The 24,934-nt window shown below is 43.5% G+C and overlaps 1 protein-coding gene across 4 annotated transcripts in view; it reads right to left on the bottom strand.

Annotated features, from left to right (window-relative positions):
• Positions 1 to 2,565: 2,565 nt before the first annotated feature.
• Positions 2,566 to 24,934, bottom strand: part of dlc1 (DLC1 Rho GTPase activating protein) — a 124,531-nt gene continuing 102,162 nt past the window's right edge. For all 4 annotated transcript variants that reach the window (XM_033623813.2, XM_033623814.2, XM_033623815.2 and 1 more), the window contains 13 exons: positions 24,427 to 24,498; positions 22,040 to 22,121; positions 20,782 to 20,845; positions 16,008 to 17,692; positions 14,023 to 14,202; positions 11,368 to 11,527; positions 10,137 to 10,344; positions 9,375 to 9,591; positions 8,805 to 8,919; positions 6,333 to 6,548; positions 5,178 to 5,395; positions 4,884 to 5,057; positions 2,566 to 4,422 (listed from right to left, as the gene is read on the bottom strand). In XM_033623813.2, coding sequence (XP_033479704.2) covers positions 4,323 to 4,422; positions 4,884 to 5,057; positions 5,178 to 5,395; positions 6,333 to 6,548; positions 8,805 to 8,919; positions 9,375 to 9,591; positions 10,137 to 10,344; positions 11,368 to 11,527; positions 14,023 to 14,202; positions 16,008 to 17,692; positions 20,782 to 20,845; positions 22,040 to 22,121; positions 24,427 to 24,498 — 3,491 coding nt within the window. In that variant the 3' untranslated portion in view covers positions 2,566 to 4,322. The remainder of the gene's footprint in view (positions 4,423 to 4,883; positions 5,058 to 5,177; positions 5,396 to 6,332; positions 6,549 to 8,804; positions 8,920 to 9,374; positions 9,592 to 10,136; positions 10,345 to 11,367; positions 11,528 to 14,022; positions 14,203 to 16,007; positions 17,693 to 20,781; positions 20,846 to 22,039; positions 22,122 to 24,426; positions 24,499 to 24,934) is intronic.

The following is a 24,934-nucleotide window of genomic DNA, read 5'->3' as shown; positions in this document are numbered from 1 at the left end:
ATGCCCCAGTAATAGAAATAAAATAAAAAACAGGACTTCAAACACCAGATATGGATCCGGCAATAACCTTCATACTGTTCTGTTGCAAAGTGAGTACTGCATTTTTGATGAATGCCAAACAAACCAGAAGAAGAAATGCACACACACATGGAAGCACGCACTTGCACGTTTGTATTCATTTATCAATGTGGGAAACCTTCTGCGTCTGATTCTCAAACAACGGTACAGGAATGCAGCCCTGGTGCTGACTCTTAGTCTGCCTTATCTGGCTCTGCATAATCTCCCAGAGGTGTTTGAGTTCCCAGCAAAAAAACATACATACATGTGCATACAAAAACATGCAGGCATTTGCATTGAGTGCATGCAGAAACAAACACAGAGGAAGAGAAATGGAAAAAGAGAGCAAAAGAGAGATTTTGCCTCTAGAGACTTGTATTATTCAAACAAAAAATAAAAACACATCTGTTGAACGTGCTTTACAAATTCAAATTCAAGAACATGCACACAGCTGTGGTTTTATGTGTCTTTTGGAGGCACTGGTTAATCTCCTGACTGAGATTAGTTCCTGACTGAGTACATGAAGTGCTCATGTTAGAGGTGTGGACTCAAGTCACAAATTTAATGACTGTAGACTTGACAATATAAAAAAGACTTGCAACTCCACTTGGACTTTAGAACCAGTGACTTGTGACTTCACTTGGATTTGAATTATTTGACTTGAAAATACGTGATAGCTCCCCCAAGCCCAAAGATTCCCGCCTATGTTTCATGGTCCATCTGTATAAAAGTCAGTGAGGATGGCAGCGATATAAAATGTAAATGCATTGTCTTGACTGTGGGCTGTTACAGTCAAGTTAACACTTGTTTCTGCTCACACACTGTTGCATATGTGGAAAGTACCTGTCCTTGAGTTATGTAAATATGCAGTCCAAGTTATGGATGATAATAACTCCAGTGTTTGGATAAGAGCAAAACGTGTACGCCTTCATACAGCGCATACACAGAAAATATGATTTTCCTCCTACATGTGGCTACTTCTCCTTTTGTCAAGTAATTAAAGACATAAAGGGGTACATCAGCCCCTGCTCTGACCCTTGGACCCCCCCCTTCTTGGCCGCATGACTGCCCCCACCCTCTCGCTGAGTCTGCCGGGTCCAGACCAGGCCAGGTGTGGTACAACCAACTCCATTGTCCTCTGCTATATGAAACAGTTATGTAAGACACAAGACAACGAGTGAGATCACCATCTACTAAGCCAGTTGATACCTTCCCTGCACGCAGCTCCCGCCTCTCTGCACCAGTCTTGGATTTATTGGTGTGGAACGAAGGCGAGACGCAGAAAGAGGTGGATGAGGAAAATAAGTCTGGATCTGAGTGGAAGCACCCGGAACAAACTGCAGTGTAAACAACAGAGGTGTGGAATCGAGGCACGTGACTTGGACCTGAGTCTGACTCGAGTCACATATTTGATTTTAGATTCCACTTTACAAAATCAAAAAAAGACCTGCAACAACCTGCCTCTCTCCGCTGCCTGTAAAGCTCAAAATTGACTTTAAGGTTCTCCTGTTTGTTTACAAAGCCCTTAAAGGGATAGTGCACCCAAAAATGAAAATTCAGCCATTATCTACTCCCCCATATGCTGATGGAGGCCCTGGTGAAGTGTTAGAGTCCTCACATCCCTTGCGGAGATCCAAGGGGGGAGCGGCTAGCACACCTAATGGCAGATGGCACCCCAGACTAACGTCCAAGAACACAAAATTGAATCCACAAAGTATCTCCATACTGCTCATCCATAGTGATCCAAGTGTGCTGCAGCCCCGACATAAAAAGTTGTTTCGAAAAATGTCATATGAACTCTGTTTTTAGCCTCACTGTAGCCTGTAGCTCTGACTGCTTCTCTGTGCTCCACGCTCACGTGTGCGCGCTCAGGGTGATCAGTGATGTTGGATGGAGATGTCGTTCATCACGTCAAAAAAGTCGAACTTGTTTGTGCCATTTAGCTTCTTTGCATCAAAATAAGATTCCTGTGGTGGCAGACTTGTTGGGAAAAAAAACAGCCTCACTCTTTCATTCCTTTAACCACCTTCTTGAAAAGGTCAGCATTATATTTGCGTATATCCAAAAATCTGTACATCCAGTCTTTTATAATGTTTAAAAGAAGATGTGTTTCCCCATCCGAACAGAAATATGGGCCTTTTTGGACATGCATTTACCCCAGCCTTGCAAACTGTTGACTTGTTGGTTTGTGTAAAGCGTATCCATGACAACACACAGAGCTGACCATAAGCAGGCAAGATGCCCTGTGTCGCAAACTACTGTAAACCCCCAGATGAGACGTATAATCTGAATGTGCTGTATACATGTCTAAAGAATGCTCTTAAAACCTGACTAATATCAGCATTTCTATGTCTTACTTGGAAAATGCTAACTTCGAATAAAGCCTAATTCAAAATATCTATGGATATGCTGAGTAATGTCATATTCGGAATTTAAGTGGAATTTAACTGCATGTAAATAAAGTCAATGACTTGGTCCCACCTCTGGAAAAAAATGACAAATGAAGCATTTTTTTTACTTTATTTTAATACATTTAATAGTGCACTTTGATTAACCTGTACAGAAATAATATTAATAAAAAAGATAAAACATTTGTTCATTTCTGTAACACAAAGCTTAACATTTACAATAAAATAAAATAAAATGGTATGATACAAAACAAACATATATCTGAGGTATAAATATATTTGTTTTAAATTAACTGTCATTGTCATGCGTTATTATTTGGCAGAGACACAGTTAAAAATACAGACATTTACGATATGAACAATGGCTTAGCGAATTAATCACACAACTCAACACAGAAAAAAATGTGTGCCCTCAGATTGAAGCGTGAGTGTTATGAGTAAAGAAGGTTTCAAGGAACCTAAATCTCTTACTTCTTTTTTAACACTGAAGAAGACAGTACGGAGAAAGAAGCTTACACAAAAGATCGTTTTCCTTCCTTTGAAATCACACAAACATTCATTCTGCCCTCTTCTTTACAGTAAAACCTGTAAAATCTCCACCTTTATAAAAGGACCATGTTTTCTCTCTTTACTCATCTTTTATAGGACTAGCCAGAGGTTGCAGGTTGGAACAGTGCATTGTTTTTTTCTGTTCTCATGTACATCAGGATTATTGTGAAATCAGTATTTTTTATCAACGTGTATATGTAAGTGAAGTTCGGCCTATAACAACTGACTGCGTGTGCACTTAACAACACTATCATTAACTTTTTTAATAGAGGAGGAAAAGCTCAGTACTTATTTTAGCTTTTTTCCAAATTTGGTCCATTGCTGTCTATTCATCTTAAATCTTAAATCCTGTTAAATAAGCAACATTCCCCATCTCTAACACTGAGCCTCAGTCAGAAACAGCTACTGATGAGCTCTTACTGTTATTCAAAAATTGCCTTTTTGCACTTGTGACTGGTTCCCGGCACAGTGACTAATTCTGTCCGTGTCTTCAAGAACAAAATGAGGGGACATCTTATTTGTATGTTAGTAAATGAGGCCATTTCTTTGATCCTTACTTCTCTTTTTGGTGAGCCAGCCACCGATTCTCATCTGTCTCTGCCTTTCTAAGCACTACAACCCTCTATGCTATCAGCCACCTGTCATCTCACTATATCCTGTCTGTTGTCTCTGCTCAGTCTGCATGTTCCTAACACATTCACATCTTTCTTCACCCATGGATTAATCAATCAGCTGACCATAATATTCTCTACTGTTCCTCCTGTGCCTTACTGTAACAGAAAAAAGAGACAGAGGTAACACAAGACACACATAAACCATTACTGTGAACAGAATACTGTATGTACACATTATGCTGCCACTGGAAAACCAGTGTGAGGAATATGTATTAATTAACCGTTTGTTGCTTTGAACACTCATGCACACACACTCACACACCCCACTTTGCTTCTCAGAAGCAATAGCACCCTTTGGATAAATCTCACATCCTGTATCAGTGACATCATGTCCTTTGGCCCGGAGAAATGTTTGTGTGACACGAGTCCTCTCGGGAGCACACTGAAAGCCCCGACAGAACAGTTTTAGACGATAACATCAGTCTGTTGTAACAAAATCAGAGCAAAAACACAAAAAGTCCTTCAATCCAGGATCCAGGATTTGTCCATTAAATGTAAGTGTAAAGAGGTTTGGACCCCATCGACCTCTCTGCTGGAATGGGTGGAATGAGTCATTTTGAGTCCTCTGTAGGATCTAAATTATGGTCCAAAGAAGCTGTCAAGTCTGTCGGTGCCCAAATTGCACATTGCTTTCTCATTTGTCCATGGGCACGGTGAATGAGTCACGTATCCGCGCCACCTCGGTGGCGCACAAGTGTCCATACAGTTTATTGTACCACTCTGGGAAACGACCCCTGGGAAAAAATAAAAGAGATGTCTTGTTAGCTCATTGTGCCACCAGCGTAAAGACACTGAATGATCACAAAAAAGGACTACAGCTCAATACCAATACACTGCTTTCCCCGGCCTCACCCCCTCACCCCTCTCTAGTCTGCGTTCATGTCTAGGGGTAGGGCGTGCACACTCCAAACCCAGTGGCAAGATCGTTGCACAAGCAATAAAATAAACCAACAAATATATTTTCTTTGTTAGTAAGATTTAAAAAATATGATAACCATCATGTTATCTTAGGTTAATGTCTTTTCTATGTATTATGGTCCTTTTCTCCATAACAAACATGAAAAAAAGCCAGTAGTGTGCTGATGTCTCAGTGGCTATCTAGTTAATGTTACATTGCTATTGCTGATTTGTGCACAACAGTCCCGCATTCTGACTTATTTCCATGTCTCTTTGTTCCTGTCAGTCATTCACTCACCTGCAGTCGATCCTAGAAATATGTGTGAGTCTGGATTTGTTGGTTCCACAGGGCTCAATGAAGTAGCGTGAGGTGAGAACATTTGCCCGAACACCAACAACAGGCACTCCTTCATGGTCCACAGACGTACACACCAGTGCACACGCTCCTTTTGGCAGGTCTGTTACCCACGTTCTGGTAGAGAGAGTTGAGTTTTCATTAGAAAACAACAATAAATCATAAACAGAACATCAAAAAGATGAAGACAAAGAAGTGCGACATGGAGGAAGAGATGGACAATGGGCTAATGTCTACCTGAGCACGAGGTGGTCTCTGGTGGGATGTGGAGCCATAGTGTTCCTGACGTACTGGTAGACCTCCGTCCTCTCGTCCAGGGTCTCAACCACCCGGCTCTCGAGCAAGTCCTCGTCCCAGTAGCCCTGCTCCCGCAGCACTCGTGTCAAAACCTCCTCAGGACCCGCAGGCACCTCCACGGTCACCTTCCACAGCCGCAGAGGAAAGCCATCATGCACCTGGAGAAACACATGGATATGACCAATAAGCTTAACATGCAGTCCTTTTCAAAACTGGTATTATTTAGCTGCATTATAAGTCCTTAGTTTGTAGCCAAAAGCAAAGAGATGACAGGAAATGAGAGGAGAGAGAAATTGGGAACGACATTCAACAAATGTTCCCGGTCAGGGGTGTGTCGTGTGCAAGTCTTTGAGAGTTTCTTTTACAGTGTCTAATCTTATCATTGATATTTAGAGATGCTAGAAGTGGTAATCCAGACATCAGTTTATGCACAACAGTCAGACTGTGTTTCAAAACTTCCCAGTGCCCTTTAGCCGAGTCAGCTGCTTCATTCTGCCATCAGATGATAGAGAACATTCTGCGCCTTGTGACTCTCAAACTGGAGAAAAGATAACCTCATACGGGGCCCTTTGCACACTACACACAGGAAATGTAGGCCTGGGATAATGGTTAGGTTGTGTATGTTGTGTGTGTGTGTGTGTGTGTGTGTGTGTGTGTGTGTGTGTGTGTGTCTATGTCAAGCTGATGTCATTCTGGGATAGAGTCCAGTACTGGGATGGGAATGAGAAGCCAAGGGCCAGGCCAGTTTCACACGGATGTGTTTCTATACAGGAAACCCTAACTGCTGGTTTTCCATTTGACATTTAGAGAGGCAGGAGGGAGGGAGAGGCAGACACACAGAGGACAGGAGAAGACAGGAAACAGATAGTTTAAGAGACAGTGTGTGCTTCAGGAATGGTGGCTTGTTTACACAATCAAAACAGATTGACTGATGATCTGTTTTTTTTTTTTCTCTCGTTAAATAATCTTTCATGAATCACATTAGTCTGCCACAAACAGCCACGATGAAAGCCGCCGCATGGACTGAGCAGATGTGTGAAAAAAGATTTTTTTCTTTCTAAAAATGTGAGTTGATGAACAAACAAGTGGCTTTACCTTCCTACAGGCCAGCTCTGCGTGCTCGGGCGTGGAGCAGCTGTCGTAACCTTTAAACTTGTCCTTGGCGTCTTTGAGGAGGGCGTCCAGGCTGTCCTGGAGGAAGGCCCTGTAACCTCCCTGCCCGGCCTCTTCACCAGCGAGCTCTTCTAGGCGTCGTGGCAGCAGTGCCTGCTCCACATAAGAGTTCCTGCAGCGACTCATCTCCTCTGGGATCTGTGGGAAAGGAGGAGGAGGATGAAGGCCAGGCCTTAACTTTCCATTGCGTTGCTGTAGGCCATGAGCTGCCAGAATGCATGATGGTTAAATATGACTATTTGATTTTTTTTTTTTTTTTAACAAGGGAGTATGAGCTTTTTTAAACAGTTAATTGAGGTTATTTGTATGAAAACCACATCAGACAGCAAATTTTGTTCAAAGCAGAGTATTTCTGAGCGTCTTAAAACATCTTGACATTATAAATGTCCTCTGATAAGAGTGATCAGCACTGAGTCACTACCTGATGTTTTGTTTTTGCCAGGCATCTCCACCCTGATTACATGAAGTCCAATTAAAAATGGAAACATCAACACCACATCCTATTTTCATCTCCATCTGTTTGCCGAGCTCATCCTCATTATTTCTCTCTTTTTGTGTCATCTCTCAGGTTTAATTGAACACTAACAATATTACAGTCTAAGAAAAGGATTTTTATCAGATAAGAAAAGTCTTGGTAAAAATGGACGCAAATTACAGTCAGTTATTTAATAGGTCATCTTCCTGTTTTGAGCCTCTGTGCACTGACAGAGATCTAATTAAAAGAAAACAATCTGGGAGGTAATCGAGTTTACTTGTTGTATGATGTGACCATGACAGGAAGCCAGGAAGCAATCTAATAAAACCTAACACTAATGACCAACAGTATGCTGCCTCTTAGCATTTACTGTAGCAGGTCAGGGAGCAGGACTGCACTGGGAAGAGCAACGCTTTGGCATAATGGGATTGAAATTGGATTATTAACAGTGTAGTTTGCTGATTATTTCCTGTTTATCCATTCAGTTGTGGTGGATTCATGAGTTTGTGGCTTTTGTGTGACGATGCTGTATTTTAACTTCTTTCACAAATGCAGAGAAAACCCAGGAAGACTAGTGACCACTTTGTGGAAGCTAATGGGGATCTGAATAAAGAATTAAGAATAAAGAGACATGAAGTTGAGTCCACTTCCACACAACAGGGGCATTTAAAACACTTGGCACATTTACTTCATGTAATCATAACACTGCTTGTTCAAATGACAGCATGAATTGCATCACTGAGCTATGTACACTATGTTTACAGGACAAACACAGGAACACAAAGTGTTTTGCAATGACATGGTACAGTGAACCAGAGGTCATGTTCATTCTGTCAGCAAACACAACATCGACTTACATGGCAGTTTGCCTCATGGACTCTATTTAACCCATCAGTAGAGCATGCTTCAGAGTACACTTTGCAAGTGCGTTTAGGGTGGGTCCAACTTCACTTTGCTAGTTAAACTGAATAATTTGTACATGAATTAAGGTACAAAAGGCAAATGGGTTGTATTTAGTCCCTTAATTAATCACAGGTGTGTTTTGGGCAAACATGAATTCAACCAGTCAGACTGCCATCTCCAATTCCCTTTAAAAGCCAGATGTGCCTGCAGCTGGTGCCCTGCTATTTGCATGGCGGATTTGGCAAAGTGAGCGGTTTTGCAGTGAAGCAGTGCAGTAAAAGCAGTGATGTCACTGCAGTAAATATCATGGCGCATTTGAGCAGCAAAACTAAAAACTGTTGTTATAAACTTGACAGAGGACACAGAGCTTAACTTTTAGCTTCCGAAATAATCAATGAAGTTGCGCTGCTCTTCGTGGGTAAATGCGCACAGCTTCTCTTAATATAGAGTTGGGCAGCAGCTCTGCTCTGCTCTCTGCTATGTTCACATTTTAGAAAGTATCATTAATATTTTCCTGATTAATGATGTATTTTTTTCATGCACCCACAACTCATTTGCACATCCCTGTGTGTGTAACAAGCAGAGTGTATGCGTGTTGTGAATCTGCTTATGTGGGCCAATCTCACTATCTGAATAATGCGCCCTTTAATAGCAGGAAAATACTGCGCCATTCTGGCTTTAGACCTGGTTTTTGTTGGTCAATGGCACAGTTGCTTTCTGCTGCCTCAAAATAGCAGTACACTAACAATGCGCCTGACCACACCTCAATTTAAGACCTACATGCCCATGGGTGCACAAATGGGCGTACGTACATTTGCAACTTACACAACATGGGTGCGGGCCATGAAAATGGTGTTAGTGTGAAACTAGTGTAAGATAGGACCTATACAGTATCTCACTCAATAAAACATTCTGAATGTAATTTTGATATCTGTCAAAAGAAAACTTGAACTTTGAAAGTGAGGAGTTTGCTAAGTTAGAGTGCACATTCAGCTCTGCTGTTGGTAACTACTGACCCGGAAGAGTTTGCTGCACTCCTGGATCATGTGTGCCAGGCCGTGAGTGGCAGCCAGGTTCTCATTCAGGTCTCTCTGGTCTGGCTTTCCCAGTATCTGTTTCCTGTTCATCACCCTTTGACCAAGGAAGAGAGGAGAAAAGGACAAAAAGATTAGTAACATCATCCATCATCGAGACAGTGAGCGTTAGAGAGGACAGAGGAAGCGCCATGGGTTGAGGGTGGAGAGAAAACACTGGACACCTGCTAAAGTATCTTCTAGCTAAACATGGAACAAAACATGTGTGTTCTTAATTAGGTGAAGATGTTTATGTAACCTTGCTATTTCCTCTGTCTCTCTCTCTTCCTCCTGTTTCAAGCCTTGCTCTCTCAGCTTCTCTTCTCTGACCTCCATCTCCAGTATCCTGCTCCTTTGTTTCTTTAGACTAACCCTTTCCTGTTTTGTGAATGTACAGCATATGACATGTTATGTAAGCTGCAAGCTGACTGTACCAGTGATGGCAATCAAAATAAAGGCAGTGATATGGTTAAAATTAGTTGATTACAGTGGTGTAGACACACAAACACACACCTTGGCGAGGAGCTTTCCTTGCGGCGCAGGGTGTTGAGGTGGAAGAGGGATGGCGCCAGGCAAACAGCCAGGTTGGTGGGAGTCATCTGGTTCTCAGACACGCTGGCCGTCACGTCGCTCAGCAGACACAGCAATGTCCGCAGAGCCTCGCGGTTCTCGTCGGGCAGCAGCAGCACAGCGGCACGCGCCGCCTGCAGACGCAGCTCCTTAGGCATGTCTGGAGAGGAAGAGGGAGGATGTCAGGACTTTTTTTTTAATATCATAAGCAGAAAGCGACTAATAACCACTGGCATGCTACATGATGTCATCTTTTTTGGTGTCTTTGGAAAATGTGTGTGTATGGCTTCCCTTCGCTTGCCAGGTCTGAGCTATGATGAGATCTGTGTCGACCCAAGTGTTTTATATAAGTGTGTGTACACTATGTGCTTCATGCTTCATGCACAGGACCGGTTTTGTTTCACCTTATATAATCAGATCCTAATGCAGCTATTACAGTCATACAGGAACAGAACTTGAGGGGATGTCCACAGAAGGATGAACCACTTAGATATATCCTCATCCTGCAGGTATTTCCTGCACTCATTGTTTGTTTTCTTTTTACTGTTTCACAATTTCTTGCTTCACAGCAGGCAAGCATCTACAGCTCTGAAACAATACCATCTTGTGTATTCTAAAATGCAATCGTCTTGCAGACGTGCGTCTGTGTATGTGAATCGTTTCAACAGGGTTTTGTTTATACTTTAAATGTGTGTGTATTCTTACACTGGTAAATCTGGAGGAAGGTCTCAGACAGTTTGCTGGTGAGCAGGGGTTCTGGCAGATCTCTGAAATACTGCTTTAGCATGTCTGCGACATCATATGCCGACTGGCCCTCGTAGTTGACGCCCCCTCCGTCTGCGCCACTCGCCTCGTTCATCTGACGAAGAGCCTGGATACGAGATTTAACGCCGGATTTCCTGAAAAGACCCACCTGAACAAAAAGTGAGAGAGAGTTACATCATGCATGCATACACAGAAATCTGATAAGTCAGCTCTGAACTATAATTCCCTTATTAGTCTCAGTATTCTCATGAGTGCGGTGTTTGATCCTATCATTAAGGCATATCAGAAATGATTCATGTGCCAAAAGCACATTTAAAAAACATGTCTTTTAAAGCTGCAGGCTGTTATCATTGAAAAATAATATTCTTGACTTATCCCCAAATCCAGAGCTTATAGTCAATATGGTTACATCACAGCAGATCCTGTTGACTGTATTTACAAGAAGCTCCCATGACACCCAGTGGGCCTCCTTGTACTGAATGTTGTGTAGGACCCCATCGTTGGCCTTTTAAGGCTGTATGAAATGGCAGTGTTGGGGAGAAAAAGAGAAAAAGGCCGTTGGCTTGTTCGGCCTGAATACTTTCCACGAGCTTTCACCACTTTCAAACAGAGGCGCCTTGTCCTGCTTTGAAAAGAACACCATCACTCTGTTTTCTGTTTAGCCCTCCGTTATTAGCTATTTTCTCCTCACTCCCTCTTTCTTTCCTTTATGAATGTACACACACACACACACACACACACACACACATAAATTGGCCATGATGTCTCTGGATTAAACAGACTGACAGGTGACTTCCCAGCTGCACACTTTGACTCTCTGCAGAGCTCCACGCTTCGGCGTATGTGTGACAGAGAGCGGAGAAAAAAGAACATGTATACACACTGACTAAGTGGGTATCAGGCTTTTTCCGAATCACTGCTCCATCTTATGTAACATGCAGTGAAAAAAAAAAATCCATGGATGAATATTTGACTGATTGCAGATGTCCTAACATTCAAGTATTATGTAACTGCAGCACCTTAAAGAAGAAGCTTTCCCTCTGAGCTGGGGAGAAGCTAAATGACAGACTAGCAGGAGCTTGACGTCATATGTACACTGCAATTACAGCATATGCTCAAGTTTCTATATACATCTGTCCATATGTGTGTTTATTTGTGTACTTTAAATTACCTGGTCCAGGCACTGGTTGCGTAAATAGCGCATGGCCTGCTGAATACCCTGAGGGAGGGGCTGGCCTGTCCGCTGGACGATGACTTGTAGCGGCACACCGAACACATTCCTGTCTTTATAGTCGCGCACCTTGATCCGCTTCATAAACTTAGGCACAGCCCTGCAACAAACAAACACACACAAGAACAGAAGACTCATCAATATCTGCAACATGTACATGTGAATTTTGATACAAATTTAGGAATTCAGTTTAAAAGGGATTTCTTGAAACAGGTCAACAGTGTCACGACATGCCTTCATTCTTTCTAAGTAATGTACTGCTGTGAAGGGGTCAGTTTGTTGTTGACCCCTTCACAGCAGTAGATTGCTTAGCTTCTACGTGGGACTCCAGTCTGCATCTCTAAACTGGAGCCATGCCCATTGACATCTGCTGTATGTAATATACTATTGATGGATACGTACGCCATACAGCCCCACTTCAAAAAATCTGAACTATCCCTTCAGTGTAAAAACCCTGCAAGAATAAATCATATTACTGCAGAGTTAGCCTGGCGACCAAAATGTGTATGTGTGTTTTTATGTGTGTGCAAGTGGCTGCAGAAGCCTGTCTCCAGGTTTATGAGAGGGGTGGATAAACAAGGTGAGGGGAGAACAGAGGGGGGGAGAGTAGGATGTACAGATGGGTGTCAAAAGGGGAGGATCCCACTGCTTTATACATCCGCACAAAGTGTGTGTCTCACTATTTGTTACTCTGTGTGTGTGTGTGTGTGTGTGTGTGTGTGTGCATGTGTTCACTTGGGTGCAAGTGAACACCAAGTATACAACCACAAACCCCAGAGTTGAAACACGCAGCTCCGGCCGTTTCACAAGAATGCACCCACAGATTTATGGCTGTGTATCTATCTGCATGGGTGTGAGTGTGTTTAGCCGAGAGACGCTGTGCGTGACTCAGGACAAGCTCGTCTTTGTAAGAGCAGCCGTTCACAAGACTCGCAGCGCTCTTCGCAACCACAGTTTGGGGAAATGGAAAGGGAGCATATTATGATCCTGGTCCGGAATTCTGAATATGTGTGGGCCTCCAGCGGCCAACAAGTGGTCTCTGTCTTTCAGTGAGCTCTGGCCTGTCATAAGACTGTCATAACGCCTTCTATTCCTGTCCAAGGAAGGCCTCGGGTAGAAGGAATGGGGGGAAGTGGAAAAACACAAGAAAATGATGCAATTTTTCACTTTATTTTTCTCATTGGACCTTCTAAAGTAGTATAAAACTTCCTTCCAATGTTATAAAACAGGTAATTCTGGGTAACTGGGTAACTCTTTTTCAAGATTTTTCCATATTATATATTTTGACTGAAGAATTTCCAGTAATGCATTTTCTGGTCAACAAAGTTAAGGGGACCTAATAAGCTTTTCTGTATTTGTGTCCTGTATATAGTGTTATAATGAAGGATGTTCATATTGAACATGGCCAAAGTTTCAAATGAGGTAAACATATATAGAAATAATCCCAGTGAGCAAAACCTCCGGATTCAGACTGTTCTTAAGTCCCTGTTTCCAACAGTTTTTTCTACTCTGGCTGCAGTATGACATCATTGTCTGTCAGATTTCTTGATGGTCATCTACTCCAAGCATGTTACTGCAAGTGTTTGCATTACGTAGCCTACACTGCTTCATGTAGCTACATGCTAACATCAGGGGAAAATGTAAACTTGGTTGCTGATGTTGTTCATTTCTTCCCAATTAATGGTGGTTTTTCATGGATAAAAAGTGCTGCTCGGTTATGGTCATTCCCCAGGTGCAATGGTGGTGCTGAGATACCAAGCCGACAGTCAGCTGTTGGTCAATGCTGGGCCGGCAGTGTGCGTCTGTCACCCTAGTCGGTGTAGTGTGCTCTGCACCGTTGCCCCTCATCTGCTTTTTTTTTCAGCCAATTCAGCATGTTGAATGAGCATCATAGGCCCTCCTTGAGTCTTGTGTACATCACTTGTATTTTGCACTGCCTTTATTTCAGGGCTTCCCTGTCTAATGGAGCATCTGATGGATTTTCCCCCAGTATTCGATTTCAGAAAAACCCCCACAGAAACAGAGATGCAAAGAGAAAGAAGAAGTAAAGTCAGGAGTGACTATAAAATCTCTAAAACAGATACAGTAACAAGGATGATATAAGGTGCCACTGGATAATCATGAGCAGCATATAAAGTGAGGTCAGACTGAAGTGACAGAGAGGATAGAGGCTGGGGGGGGGATTGTTGAGGACATTTGTTTGCAGCCTCCAGCTCTTGTAACACCATGCGTGTGAACTCCCATGATTGCCCCGTTGAGAAAAAGACAATGTAAGCCCCTTCCCAGCAATTACAGGCCTGGGAAAAGAATGTGAAACCCAACCTTTGTGGACAGCCGTCACCACACTATACAACAACCTGCAGATGGAGGGGATTGGGAGACGGGTGGGACAGACGGGGAGCAGTTGAATGGATAGATGGCAGAAATTCGAGGGCATCACTTCCTAGGAACAATTAGCTAGACACAGACGGCACTTCACATGAAAAACAAGCTTTAAAATATCGTTTGTCAAATAATCACTGCACGGAATGGCCTCCTCCTCAACACTCCCTGTGTCCTTTATGCAAGCATTTCATTTCCCTCCAGTTCACTCACCAGCTGAAGCCATGTTTATTTGTCGGGGTGTGTCTCTCCAGCAGAGCAGTGAGCTGCAGCAGGGAGAGCTTCTGGAGTAGATTCATCTGTAGCACAGACTGGCAGCTAATCTGGAGCTGGGCCGATGCCAAACTGGGCCGATGAGAGTTCTGGAAGCTCGGCCAGCGCAATTTCTGTGGTCTGGAGTACGTACAGGGAAAGAGAAGAGAGCACAAATTGAGATGTTATTAAAAAGAGCAGTTTAACTCCTGGGATCTGCACCATGCCTTTGTGTGCACAAAAACTTAGAAACAAAGCCGTACACAGTATTTGTAGTTTTATGTGCCAAGTGATCAGTTAAGGGATTACAGGGATTTATGTACACATCAATCGAGAGACTGTCTTAAAGACTAAAAACTCGTACGCCCCTCGAATGTAATTCTGCCTGTGGATTCCTGAAGGAACAGAAACAGTCCCCATGGAGACCAAGCAGCATTCCAGAGTATCCAGCAGCATTACGTAAGGAGAGAAGTCTCAGCGTGTCCCCATGTTTATCCTTTGCTGTCACTTTCTATGGAAAACTCTTTTCTGTTGGTGCCCCACTGTTTGTCTTTCTATTGTTTTCTTGTCCTTGAGCTTTCATGCATTTCGGTCATGTTTGTCAGGAGTTTTACAAAAGACGACTAAAAGCATGAGCATATTTGTTTGAATTATAATTTACTCTGGTAAAGGATCAGTTCACGCAAACAGTCACATTATGCTAGCATTATTGTATAGACACTGTATGAGCAGTCTGTCTCAAACAAGCACAGAAAATACTGCCTGACTGTTCCCACATTCCCCAAGCTGAGTACGAGCTTTTACCCTAAGGCAGACAATACAGGATGCCCATATTAAAACTGAATTATTTTAAAAATGAATTTGTGCAAACCTCAATTAAGATTTTAAATAATGTTGCTTGATGTTTAGGGGTTGTGTTGCACTTTGCTTATGGTGCTCTGTTGTGTGTTCCGGTGTTATGTGCAATGTATATAAGGCTGATGTGCAATACTGTTGTGTAGCATGTGTTTTTTTTATGGTGTATGGTTTTCATTTCTTCTGGACTATTATTGTAAGGCAGCAAGACTTGCGCAGCTCCTGAGCCCAAGACGAGTATTGTGTCGTATTGTATCAGACTGCATCGCATTTATGGACCCCAGGAAGAGTAGTTGCTACCTTGGTAGTGACTAATGGAGATCCAAATAAATGAATAAATAAAATCATATCGCATCGCATTACATGTAAATTAACATTACATGAAAAGGAAAAGTGAAAAGGCTGAAGACAGATTACAACACTAGTCAGGGGTTTAAATACAACACAAACTGAACCACTGCCACAAATCTCTGCATGTCAACTATTACTTAGAAATCCATACAGTGTTGTTGAGAATCAATGCAGTATGACAACCTCTGGGTCTCAAAAATAACTTGGAAGCCACTTGGCCACTTGAGTGACAGGTGGGTGCTGTCAGTTTACAAGTCGCTACCATGGCAACAACGTTGCTGTAGTTGTTGCTAATTCAGTGTCTTTCATGAAAATTAATTGAAATGTTTTGGTTGCCTAAAAAAAGTCATGTTCTGCGGTTGGTTGTACTAAATGACCCTCTCAAATGTTAAATGTTCTGTATATCAGTAAGTACATCTTGTTTTGATGGTTTTAAATCTCTTACAGTTAACCATGGCTATAAATGCACCAAACTAACCAAGCTAGCAGCAGAAATATAGTCATTTCTGGCTCCAAAAATCCAAAATAGCGACAGCCAAAATGCCAAACTCAGGGCACAAACCAGGAGTCCACAAACCAATGAGTGATGTCAAAAGAGCTACGCAAAGTATTTGATGCAGTTTGTGATTACAAAACATAAAATTGTGATTCTCTACTGCATTGATACTTTCTTAAACCCCTAGAACTGACCCTGTGACAGTTGTACTGCATCAGTAGGAAGGTAGTTTAGATTTACTGACCTGCTGGTTCTGGTTAGAGATGCCCCGACACCAGAATCTCTTCGCTCCCTCATCCCTTCCTCTCCCTCTCCCAGCGGGTTTCCTGTGCTGTCTTGATCACTCCCGTTCTCCGTCTCCTCCAGCCGGTTTTGCAGAGGGGAGGACGGACAAGGGGAGGCTGAGTCCAGTGCTGAATCTGAGTCTCCCTCTTCCTCTTCGTCCTCCTCCTCTTCCTCCTCTTCACCAGCCACCGCCTCTGACCATGCATTAACAAACCGCTGCAGGCCGCTGACATGTTGCAGCACTTGCTCCAGTTTGCGTTCATCCCCCTCTTCCCTGTCTTCCTCCTCCTCCCTCTCTGTGTAGGGGACGTTGTCATAAAAACTGAGCCGGCTGTCGACAGAGCCTGAGGAGCAACGCCGCTGGCGTCGACTTTGCCGCCCCCTGAGGATCACTGAGTTCCCATTATCATTCCCGTTGTTATTGCGTGAACTCCCGTCCTGCAGGGCTTTGGGGAAGGTTCCAGGCTTGTGACCTTCTGGTAAGTAGAAGAAGATCATGCCCTCCTCTTCCTCCTCTTCTTCTTCTTCTTCTTCTTCTTCAGCTTGTCTGCTATTGTCTTGAACACTGCAGTTGTTCCTGCGGTTCTGCTCATCCACTGTCATCCCATTACTGGCTTGGCAGGGGATGGGTGGGGCAGATTTGGGTGGGGGTGTTGGCTGTAGATCTGCAGCTTGGTGGGGAATGCTGAAAGGATCGAAACCCTCCAAATACATTCCTCCTCTCTTACTGGAGCCAGCTGCTGTGCTGTGGCTGCGAGCGCGAGTCACTGGGCTTGGAGTGCTCACTGCACTTCCACTGCTGGCTTCAGACTGGCTGCTCCCAGTACTTCCTGTGCTGCCGTTGCTGGTCTGAGTGGAGTAGGATACAGAGCGATTGCGGTTAAGTGTCATAGTCTGAGTGGGATTGCGGTGGCGATTGAGGTTCTGGTTGAGGTTGATACTGGAGATGTCCACACAATTGAGCCTCCGCAGCTTGTCATCATCCAGACCCTCTTTGATGACAGGGCCACTGATTTCTATCTTCCCTCCACTTGTGCTCCCCTTCTTCTTTCTCTTGGAGGTGGTGCCGCTACGCAGCCGTAGACTCTCCATCCTCTTGAGGAAGCTCTTCGCTCTTGAGCGTGTGCTTTTGCCGCTGCCACCTCCTCTGTCAAGACTTCCTCCCAGTCCCCCCATGCCTGTTTTCACATCAAAGGTGAACTGTCCGAGTGTCTCCAGAGGTGATGGAGGCATCCCATCAGACAGGGAGTCCTCATTTGCGCATCCTGACCCACCTGTGCCCGAGGAAGAACACATGCTAGCTACAGAGCTTGCACGAGTAGCGCCGGCAGGTAAAGTTTCACTTGTCAGGGCAGCTCCATGGCTCTTCTCTTCTCCTCTGCCACCACTCCCACTGCTGTGGATGGAGCCAACTTCAGGCTGCTCGCTGAGGTCGGTCAGTACACTCTCCGAACTATTGCCTTCACGCAGGGCGAGCTTGCCCTTCTGGGATACTTGGTCCTTGGGGAAAGGGGGTTGGGCAGCGTCTGAGGGCAGTGAGGAAAAAACCTCCAGCTCCTCCAAACGGGACCAGCGCTTACTGTCCCTCTGGAAGGTCCATCGGCCACTGATGGCACAAGGCTCGTCCTCATCGGAGTCTTCGCTCTGGATAGGGGAGAAGGAGGGGATAGGGGACAGGGAGAAAGAAATAGCAAGAAGAGATGGAAAAAGGAGAGGGAGGGAGAGGAACAGTTAGGGGACATTATGCACTGCTACATTTTCCATTTCTTCTCCAACATTCCTCACCTTGGTCCAGGAAACTTTCTGGAGTTATGGAATTAACTTTATAATTGTTGCACTTGCACTTTGCAAATGCAGTTCCTATTTATCCATCTAATTACTAAAAACAGAATTACTGATGTATGATGGCTGCCAAATGCCTCACAACACAAGAGCCTTTACATAAGTAATTGAATGAGGAATTCTTCTTGGAAGATATATAACATACCACTGACGCAATAAGACTATGGTTTTACATAATAGGATCTTAAACTGAGGTGCTGTGGGTAAGCACATGACTTGATAAAACAAAGATACTCATGGTCAACCAGACCATTTCCTGACTGCATGGACAATACATACACAAGACAAAGAAAAAAGGGACCATTACTGAGTCACATATAGTGCACATGCACCTTCACAAAATGCACACACCTCCCCCAGTTAAGTTAATCTATCTCAGGTCCCAGAGGGAGTTCAGGAAATTCCATTATGACCCCGATAGCTCACAGTGCAGCCAGCCAGACTGGGGTCGCCCCCCCCCCCCCCTATAGTCTTTGTCCCCTCTGATGACAGGGATATCAAATTATGTCTTCTAAGGAAAACTTCATCACCTTCTGTTTTATTTAATAAGATACAATTTTCAGTCTGTTCATCTCACTTAAGTTATTTCAACTGGCAGCGTAATAGTGGACTGAAAAAAAAAACTCACTCGATTTTATTATTCTAATAGGCTACCAAAAGTTTTATTTGCATGTGCAGTATTTATAATTTATAACAAAAACATTGAAACTTGGCATCTGTGTAGTGATACAATATTGCCATGCAAAACATCATGATACTATACTGTAACAATCTTTCCCCCACCCCTATTCTTTGGGTGTGTGTTTTTTTACAAGTCATTGTAGGTTTTCTACCTCACACTTGTTTATATTTATTATTTCATTCATTCATTCATTCATCTTCTAACCGCTTCATCCTCTTGAGGGTCGCAGGGGGGCTGGAGCCTATCCCAGCTGACATTGGGCGAGAGGCAGGGTACACCCTGGACAGGTCGCCAGACTATCACAGGGCTGACACATAGAGACAAACAACCATTCACGCTCACATTCACACCTACGGACAATTTAGAGTTATCAATTAACCTAGTCCCCAATCTGCATGTCTTTGGACTGTGGGAGGAAGCCGGAGTGCCCGGAGAGAACCCACGCTGACACGGGGAGAACATGCAACCCTCTTGCTGTGAGGCGACAGTGCTAACCACCACACCACAGTGCCGCCCATTTATTATTTCATGTGATTTGTATTTACATGTGTGAAACAAATAAACACAAACAAAACAAATCTGCCTGCTTTTAAACACACAAAAATGTACACACAAGTTGAGCTGGGAGATTCCAGGACTTCTTCACAGTTCCCAATCATGGTGGAGGCCCAAAGCTCATAAAACTAAACCACACGCCACATTTTAACCACCTCCTTCTCCTCACCTTACTCAGGCCCTATCTGTAATTTGAACTCACCGAAACACACAAAAAGGTTTAGAAAGCAACTGACTTGAGGTTTTTAAGCAATAATAATATTCCCCTTTAGATGCCAGGAAATCAGCGCTTCACAATAAAAAATTCCAGCAGAAAAATGATCAGATCCGCAAAATCCATGTTCCACTAGTTGAATGCCAGTGTTCCATTTTCACTGCTCACATGGACTCCACATACAGGCCTCATTAATGATATCATGTTCAGTGGAAACATGATGTAATTTCAAATAAAAATGAACAGAGTGCGATCTATCCCTGCTACGTACAGTTCTATTTATTAAAGTCAATGACTTAAAGAGGACAATAGAGACTTTCGTGACATTTTCAGATTCCATTGTGGCTTTTCTCTCAAGTTACGTTGGTTGGAATGTGAGATAACCTCACAGAGAACCGTGATTGGCCAACAGAGCGTCGACCATTTATCAACATTCTAGAGATATCTTATCCTCAAACCATCAAACCACCAAAGCATTCACTGCAACGGTGGGCGCTTTGAACGTGACGAGGAGTCTGCAGAATGAAAACTATTTATTATTACAATTCCACTGACAGAGAGAACGATCCAGAAATCCGGAAATGGGGAGTTTAGATTTAAGAGAGAGGGATTGTTAGGACACGAGGAGATCAATGCATTCCTAAGCTGTCTGAGGGGGGTTGTCATCCTACAAAGATGGCAAATAACTTCTTTGACTCCTCTAGTCTTGTGGACTCCTGAAATGAAAGGTGACACAGAAAGGGTCATCCTAATGAATACCACCACACACAGAACAAGGATGTTACTATGTAGCACTTCAGGCCGTTTGGGAATTAAGGCTGATTTGTACAAAAAGAAGCGATTCAGTCAGTCTAGCCAGTCTGTCAATAAGTCAGTTTAGACTAATTTACGTGACCTAAATCTGCGATATTCACAGAATTATCCGCTTTTCTTCCAAGCGACCTGTTTCCTTGAAATGTAATCTAAAGAGTGTGCTGTTTGAGGGAGTTAAACTGATCTTAAAAGCTACTTTAAAACACACCATATTGCACTCAGTCAAACACCCTTATGAGTGTGATCACAGACAAGAGATGTTCAGCGCTTCGTTCTGCAAGAGTGCCACAAAAGCAGCACACTAAGTCCTTTTATGGTGAGCCAGAAGTATGAGGAAGTATTTGAGAAAGAAGGGGAGCACGCCTTGAGTAGGGGGAGGTCCTGGTGAATGCAACCCCTTCATTTAGACATTAAAGCTACCCTCCTTCCCCCTAGGGTCCTCACAGCCCACTTGATATAGAAATAAACCCAACAGGTGCCTTTTCATTAAATGAGATGAGAGAAAACACAGCTTCGCCCAGTGGCCATGGGTGAACTGATGGTTGAGGTGAGGGAATGTGGTTAAGGAGACTGGCAGAGGGGCTTTTCAGTAAGGTGTGGGGTTTATGTGTGTGTGTGTTCACTTACTCTTTTTCTTTGCGGCGATATCTCCAGTCTCATTAGAGCACACTTGTTGAGGGTGTTCAGTCTCCTGCAAACACATGCAACATTGTTTACATTTAAAGCGTCATAGCTGCCTGACGTTTTCCTTAAACACTAACCTTTCATCACCAAGAGGATGTATGATGGAAGAAAGGATGATATGGGAGGAAAAACAGAAGAGAGGAAGAGAAAGACAGAGGGGGGAGTGCGGGTGCAGCCGGGCTGGCTAATGAGCTGCTGAAGGATAATCTCCACATGAGCGGGGAGGGAATGAGAGGGAAGCAGAAAAGGAGAGAGCGAGGAGAATGAAATCTGCTGGAGTGGTGACGAAAACTTGGGGAGGGGACAGAAAGCTTATCCCCTCCAGCCACCTGGAGAAGGGGAGCAAGGGGGTGGTGGTGGTGGTGGTGGTGGTGGTGGTGGTGGGGTCCATCCTCTAGAGAGCTCTTAGAGCAGATCATGTAACAATGGAGAGATGAAGGGATGGGAATAGGGGGATAGTCGGGGCTGTGGGAAGGGGGGTGGCGCTGAAAGGCTGCCAAGAGAGGAGACATTGAGATGATAGTTTCCAGATGTATGGAGGGACACCTGCTGTGGTTTATTACTGAGAGTCAGAATCTGATGAAGGAGTTGACTCCATTAAAGAGCCATTAACCTCCTCCTCATATGCTAATTAATATCACAGGGACACCAACTAGGATGCAAACCAGTCCTCTCCAATGACACTCACTGTCATCAAGCCCTTTTTCAAATACATTAGCAACTGCCTGAAACTTCAAATAAACAAAGCTTTGAAACCATTAATTCCCCACTGTCATATGTTTTCCACAACATGGTTGTAGAACAGTGAGGCGGCATAACAGTGTAAAATTCCAGCTTTGAAAAGGCTGTGTAAAAGGGGCTGTAGAGGGCATTGCGTGATCATATCATTCAGCAGTGAAAGGTAGGTGTGAGATATGTGCCTCCCGCGGCAATCAGAGAGAGAAGAAAATAAAGAAAGTGAGATATGGACATAGAAAACTAAATGTAGAGAGGACAAGGTACAGTGCATGGCTCCAATGTGCTTATCGTGTCATTCTTTCATCTCATCGGCAACTTTCCAAAGCATGCCTCCTTTTGAAGTCATGCCCTCATGGTTTTGTTTGAGGGGAAAACTAGAGATTGAAGGAGAAGAATGGGGCATAACATCAAAAGAAAGAGAAAAGATGAATGAAAGGTTCAGTATGATGATGAGTAATCTCACCTGCAGAGAGCCTCGATTGCGTCCCGATCGAGGAAGTCATGGTCCCTGGTGACTGAAGAGATGTCGATGGGAAACTGAGCATCTAAACAGAGAGTGTCTGATCAGTTTGGGCATCTCGCTACCAATCAGTGTGTTCAGATAAAACTAAAGATACAACCCCTGGCCTTAAAAAACACCCACCCACTCAAACACCCATTAGAGCCTTTCGTCCCACCTTCTCTCCCCCATACAGCCTTGATGAAAAGCTAAAAGAGGAAGTAGCGTCTTAGCCGACCAAACAAACACAGCTGCAGCTTTCAGACTGGGCAGACAGGGGGGATGTGGAGCACAGAGAGAGAGAGAACAGGGGATTGATTGAAGAATGACAATAGGTACTCCACTGCTGCTCAGCGCTCCCACTTCCTTTTCTCCTTCTCCTTCTTTCTCCCTAGTCTACCTCATTAACAGGATCACTTCAGTGGCAGTTTAAGCATGAAGAACATTTCAGCAGTCTGGTACAGAGATGGATTTGAAGATGTTTCTGGAATGTGTTGGCCCAACCCAAAATGGGAATCTTGCATCTAAACCAAACCCCCCAGGGGTGATGATGATAAGAAAATGCCGCTCAGGGGAGGCCAGCACCTTTAGCCGACTGTACTGAATCAGGCCTATCAGTCTGCTTATCTTTAGTGGGGCAATAGTCTTGACAGCACACACAATAGAGATTGTCCTACAGATACAAGGGACAGAAAAATCAGCACAAATTCCTTCTTATGTGGAGACGGCTGCAAACCAGTGCCGGTGTGAAATCTGTGATAGACTGTGGTTTCGGAGTTGCAGTTTGTGCATTTATAAAACCAGTCTCATCACCTGAGCAGAAACACAATGAGCTTCCCATTCAAATAGGAAAACTTTCACGGTTAAGCAGCAACCAGCAATGATCCATTGACAATGGCAGCTTGGTCCTGCTGTCATCATCCTGTGGTTACATAAGGACAGCTGGTATGCCCGCGGCATGCCATAATATCTCTGGAGTAGCTATATGGAGTGTAAAGAATGTTTGATGTATATCAGTGAGTTTGTATTTAAAACTCAAAGGTCGGGCATTGCATTCTTTGTCAACCACATGTCAGTGTATGAGTAACTTGGAAGGGTATACAGAAACATGTTTTGTGTTTATTTTAACGAGGTATGAAAGGCCTTTGGTCATCAAAGAGTTACTACATAAGTTACATTATAGTTAATGTTTAGAAAATGCTGTGCTGCTGTGGTTTATGTGGCTTTTCCTGCATAAGCAAAGCAATGCTCTGGTGCATAGGAAAAAAACACAGGCAGCCCTTACTCCTCAGGAATGTTATGCTGAGTGTGGTGTGTGTATGCATGCACAGGAGCAGGTGTGCATAATGATGTTTTGTATGCTTGACAAAGGACATTTTCTGCATGAGCTAAACATCAACAGGTGTAAATTTCCAAAGAGGTGTGTGCTCACAGATTGGCAGAATGACCACTACTCTTACTTGTGAACTCAATTCAGGGCTGTGACAATAACTGCATTACAGTCATGTAAGGATACGGCAGTGATGAGATCATCACCATCACCACTGCATTTTTTTTGGGGGGGGGGGGGGGGCAAATAAAATTCACAAATAAAAAGTGCCACTTGCCTCTGTTTATAGTCACCTCTGTGTAGCCTAACTCTGTCCCACCCCCAGCACTATCTGATTTGTTGCATTGATTATTGGTCATGGATAACAGCCTATTAACACTGCTATTAACAAATTTGTGGTTAACCACCAAACCGCAATTATATACAACCATAGCCCAGCAGCCCTGTCTCAGTGTAACAAAAATTCAAGGGATAATATTTTTATTAACAACCCAACAACAGTAGATCTGCCCTACTGATTTCAGTTCAGACTTTTTCAGATCAGACACACTTAAAGGATCTAAAAATAGACCCCTTCTTTTCTTAGCTAAGAAAAGAAGGGTGATGTATATAGTAAATAGTGATTTAGATACATTTCATTTTTTTCCTCACTGGACGGAGGTAAGGGCATGACATATTGAAACATACTGACATGCTGTAATGTAAGAGGTCTGGTATCTCGGATGATAAGTAGGACTGTACTGTCTGATCTGATTGAGGTGACCTGTAAAACAATTTGTCTTGCTTCCTTTTTTCCCCTTTCTTTGTGATTTGGTAGTATGTTACAATTTCCAATTTAAAAAAAGATTGTTTGATGTGGTAAAATTTCAAAAACTCACAGGTCACTGATGTAACAAAACAACTAGGAAAATCTGTCTGATTCTACCAAGATTCCCAGTATAACTGTGGCTTTCTCATACCAGCACCAACTTGGTATCCTCAGTACTACTATATGGTTGTGGTAGAGTGGGCTGGCTCTTACCTTCATAAAGCTGGGCGTACTGTGGGAACCCTGCTGCTCGGAGCCAGGTACAGGCCTCTTTGGCTTCGATCTCTGCAGTTGACAAAGGTGAGAGAAAACAAATGGCTTGTTAGATGTTGTAGCAGCCACTTGGATCCATCTGAACAGAAAATATAATCAATGTTTGTAATGAGATCCTCTGACATAAAGGCTTGTCTTTATCATCACTGAGGCGTAAAAGGTTATCCTGTCCAAATATCAAAATGAGACAAAACTCTGGGACTGAGCACTCTGACATGCTAGCAGCTTATCAAATGTGAACCCCTTGACCTTATTAGCTATCTCACACTTGGTCACTCTCCTCTCACATGCTTCTAAAGCTGCAGCTCAAAGCATCCTTCGTGCAAATTGTGTTAACCCCCTCACACGCCCAGTGTGTGCCACTTAAGCTCCTTATCAAGGTAAGGCAGCGCTATCTGTTGTTCACACAGAACAGAAAACGTATGTGAAGAGTCTTTTCTTATACAAC

This window comes from Epinephelus lanceolatus, chromosome 3 (genome assembly GCF_041903045.1).
Source record: "Epinephelus lanceolatus isolate andai-2023 chromosome 3, ASM4190304v1, whole genome shotgun sequence".
Classification (NCBI taxonomy): Eukaryota; Metazoa; Chordata; class Actinopteri; order Perciformes; family Serranidae; genus Epinephelus; species Epinephelus lanceolatus.
Note: the sequence above shows the minus strand (reverse complement) of the source record. Positions and strands in the feature narration are given on the sequence as shown.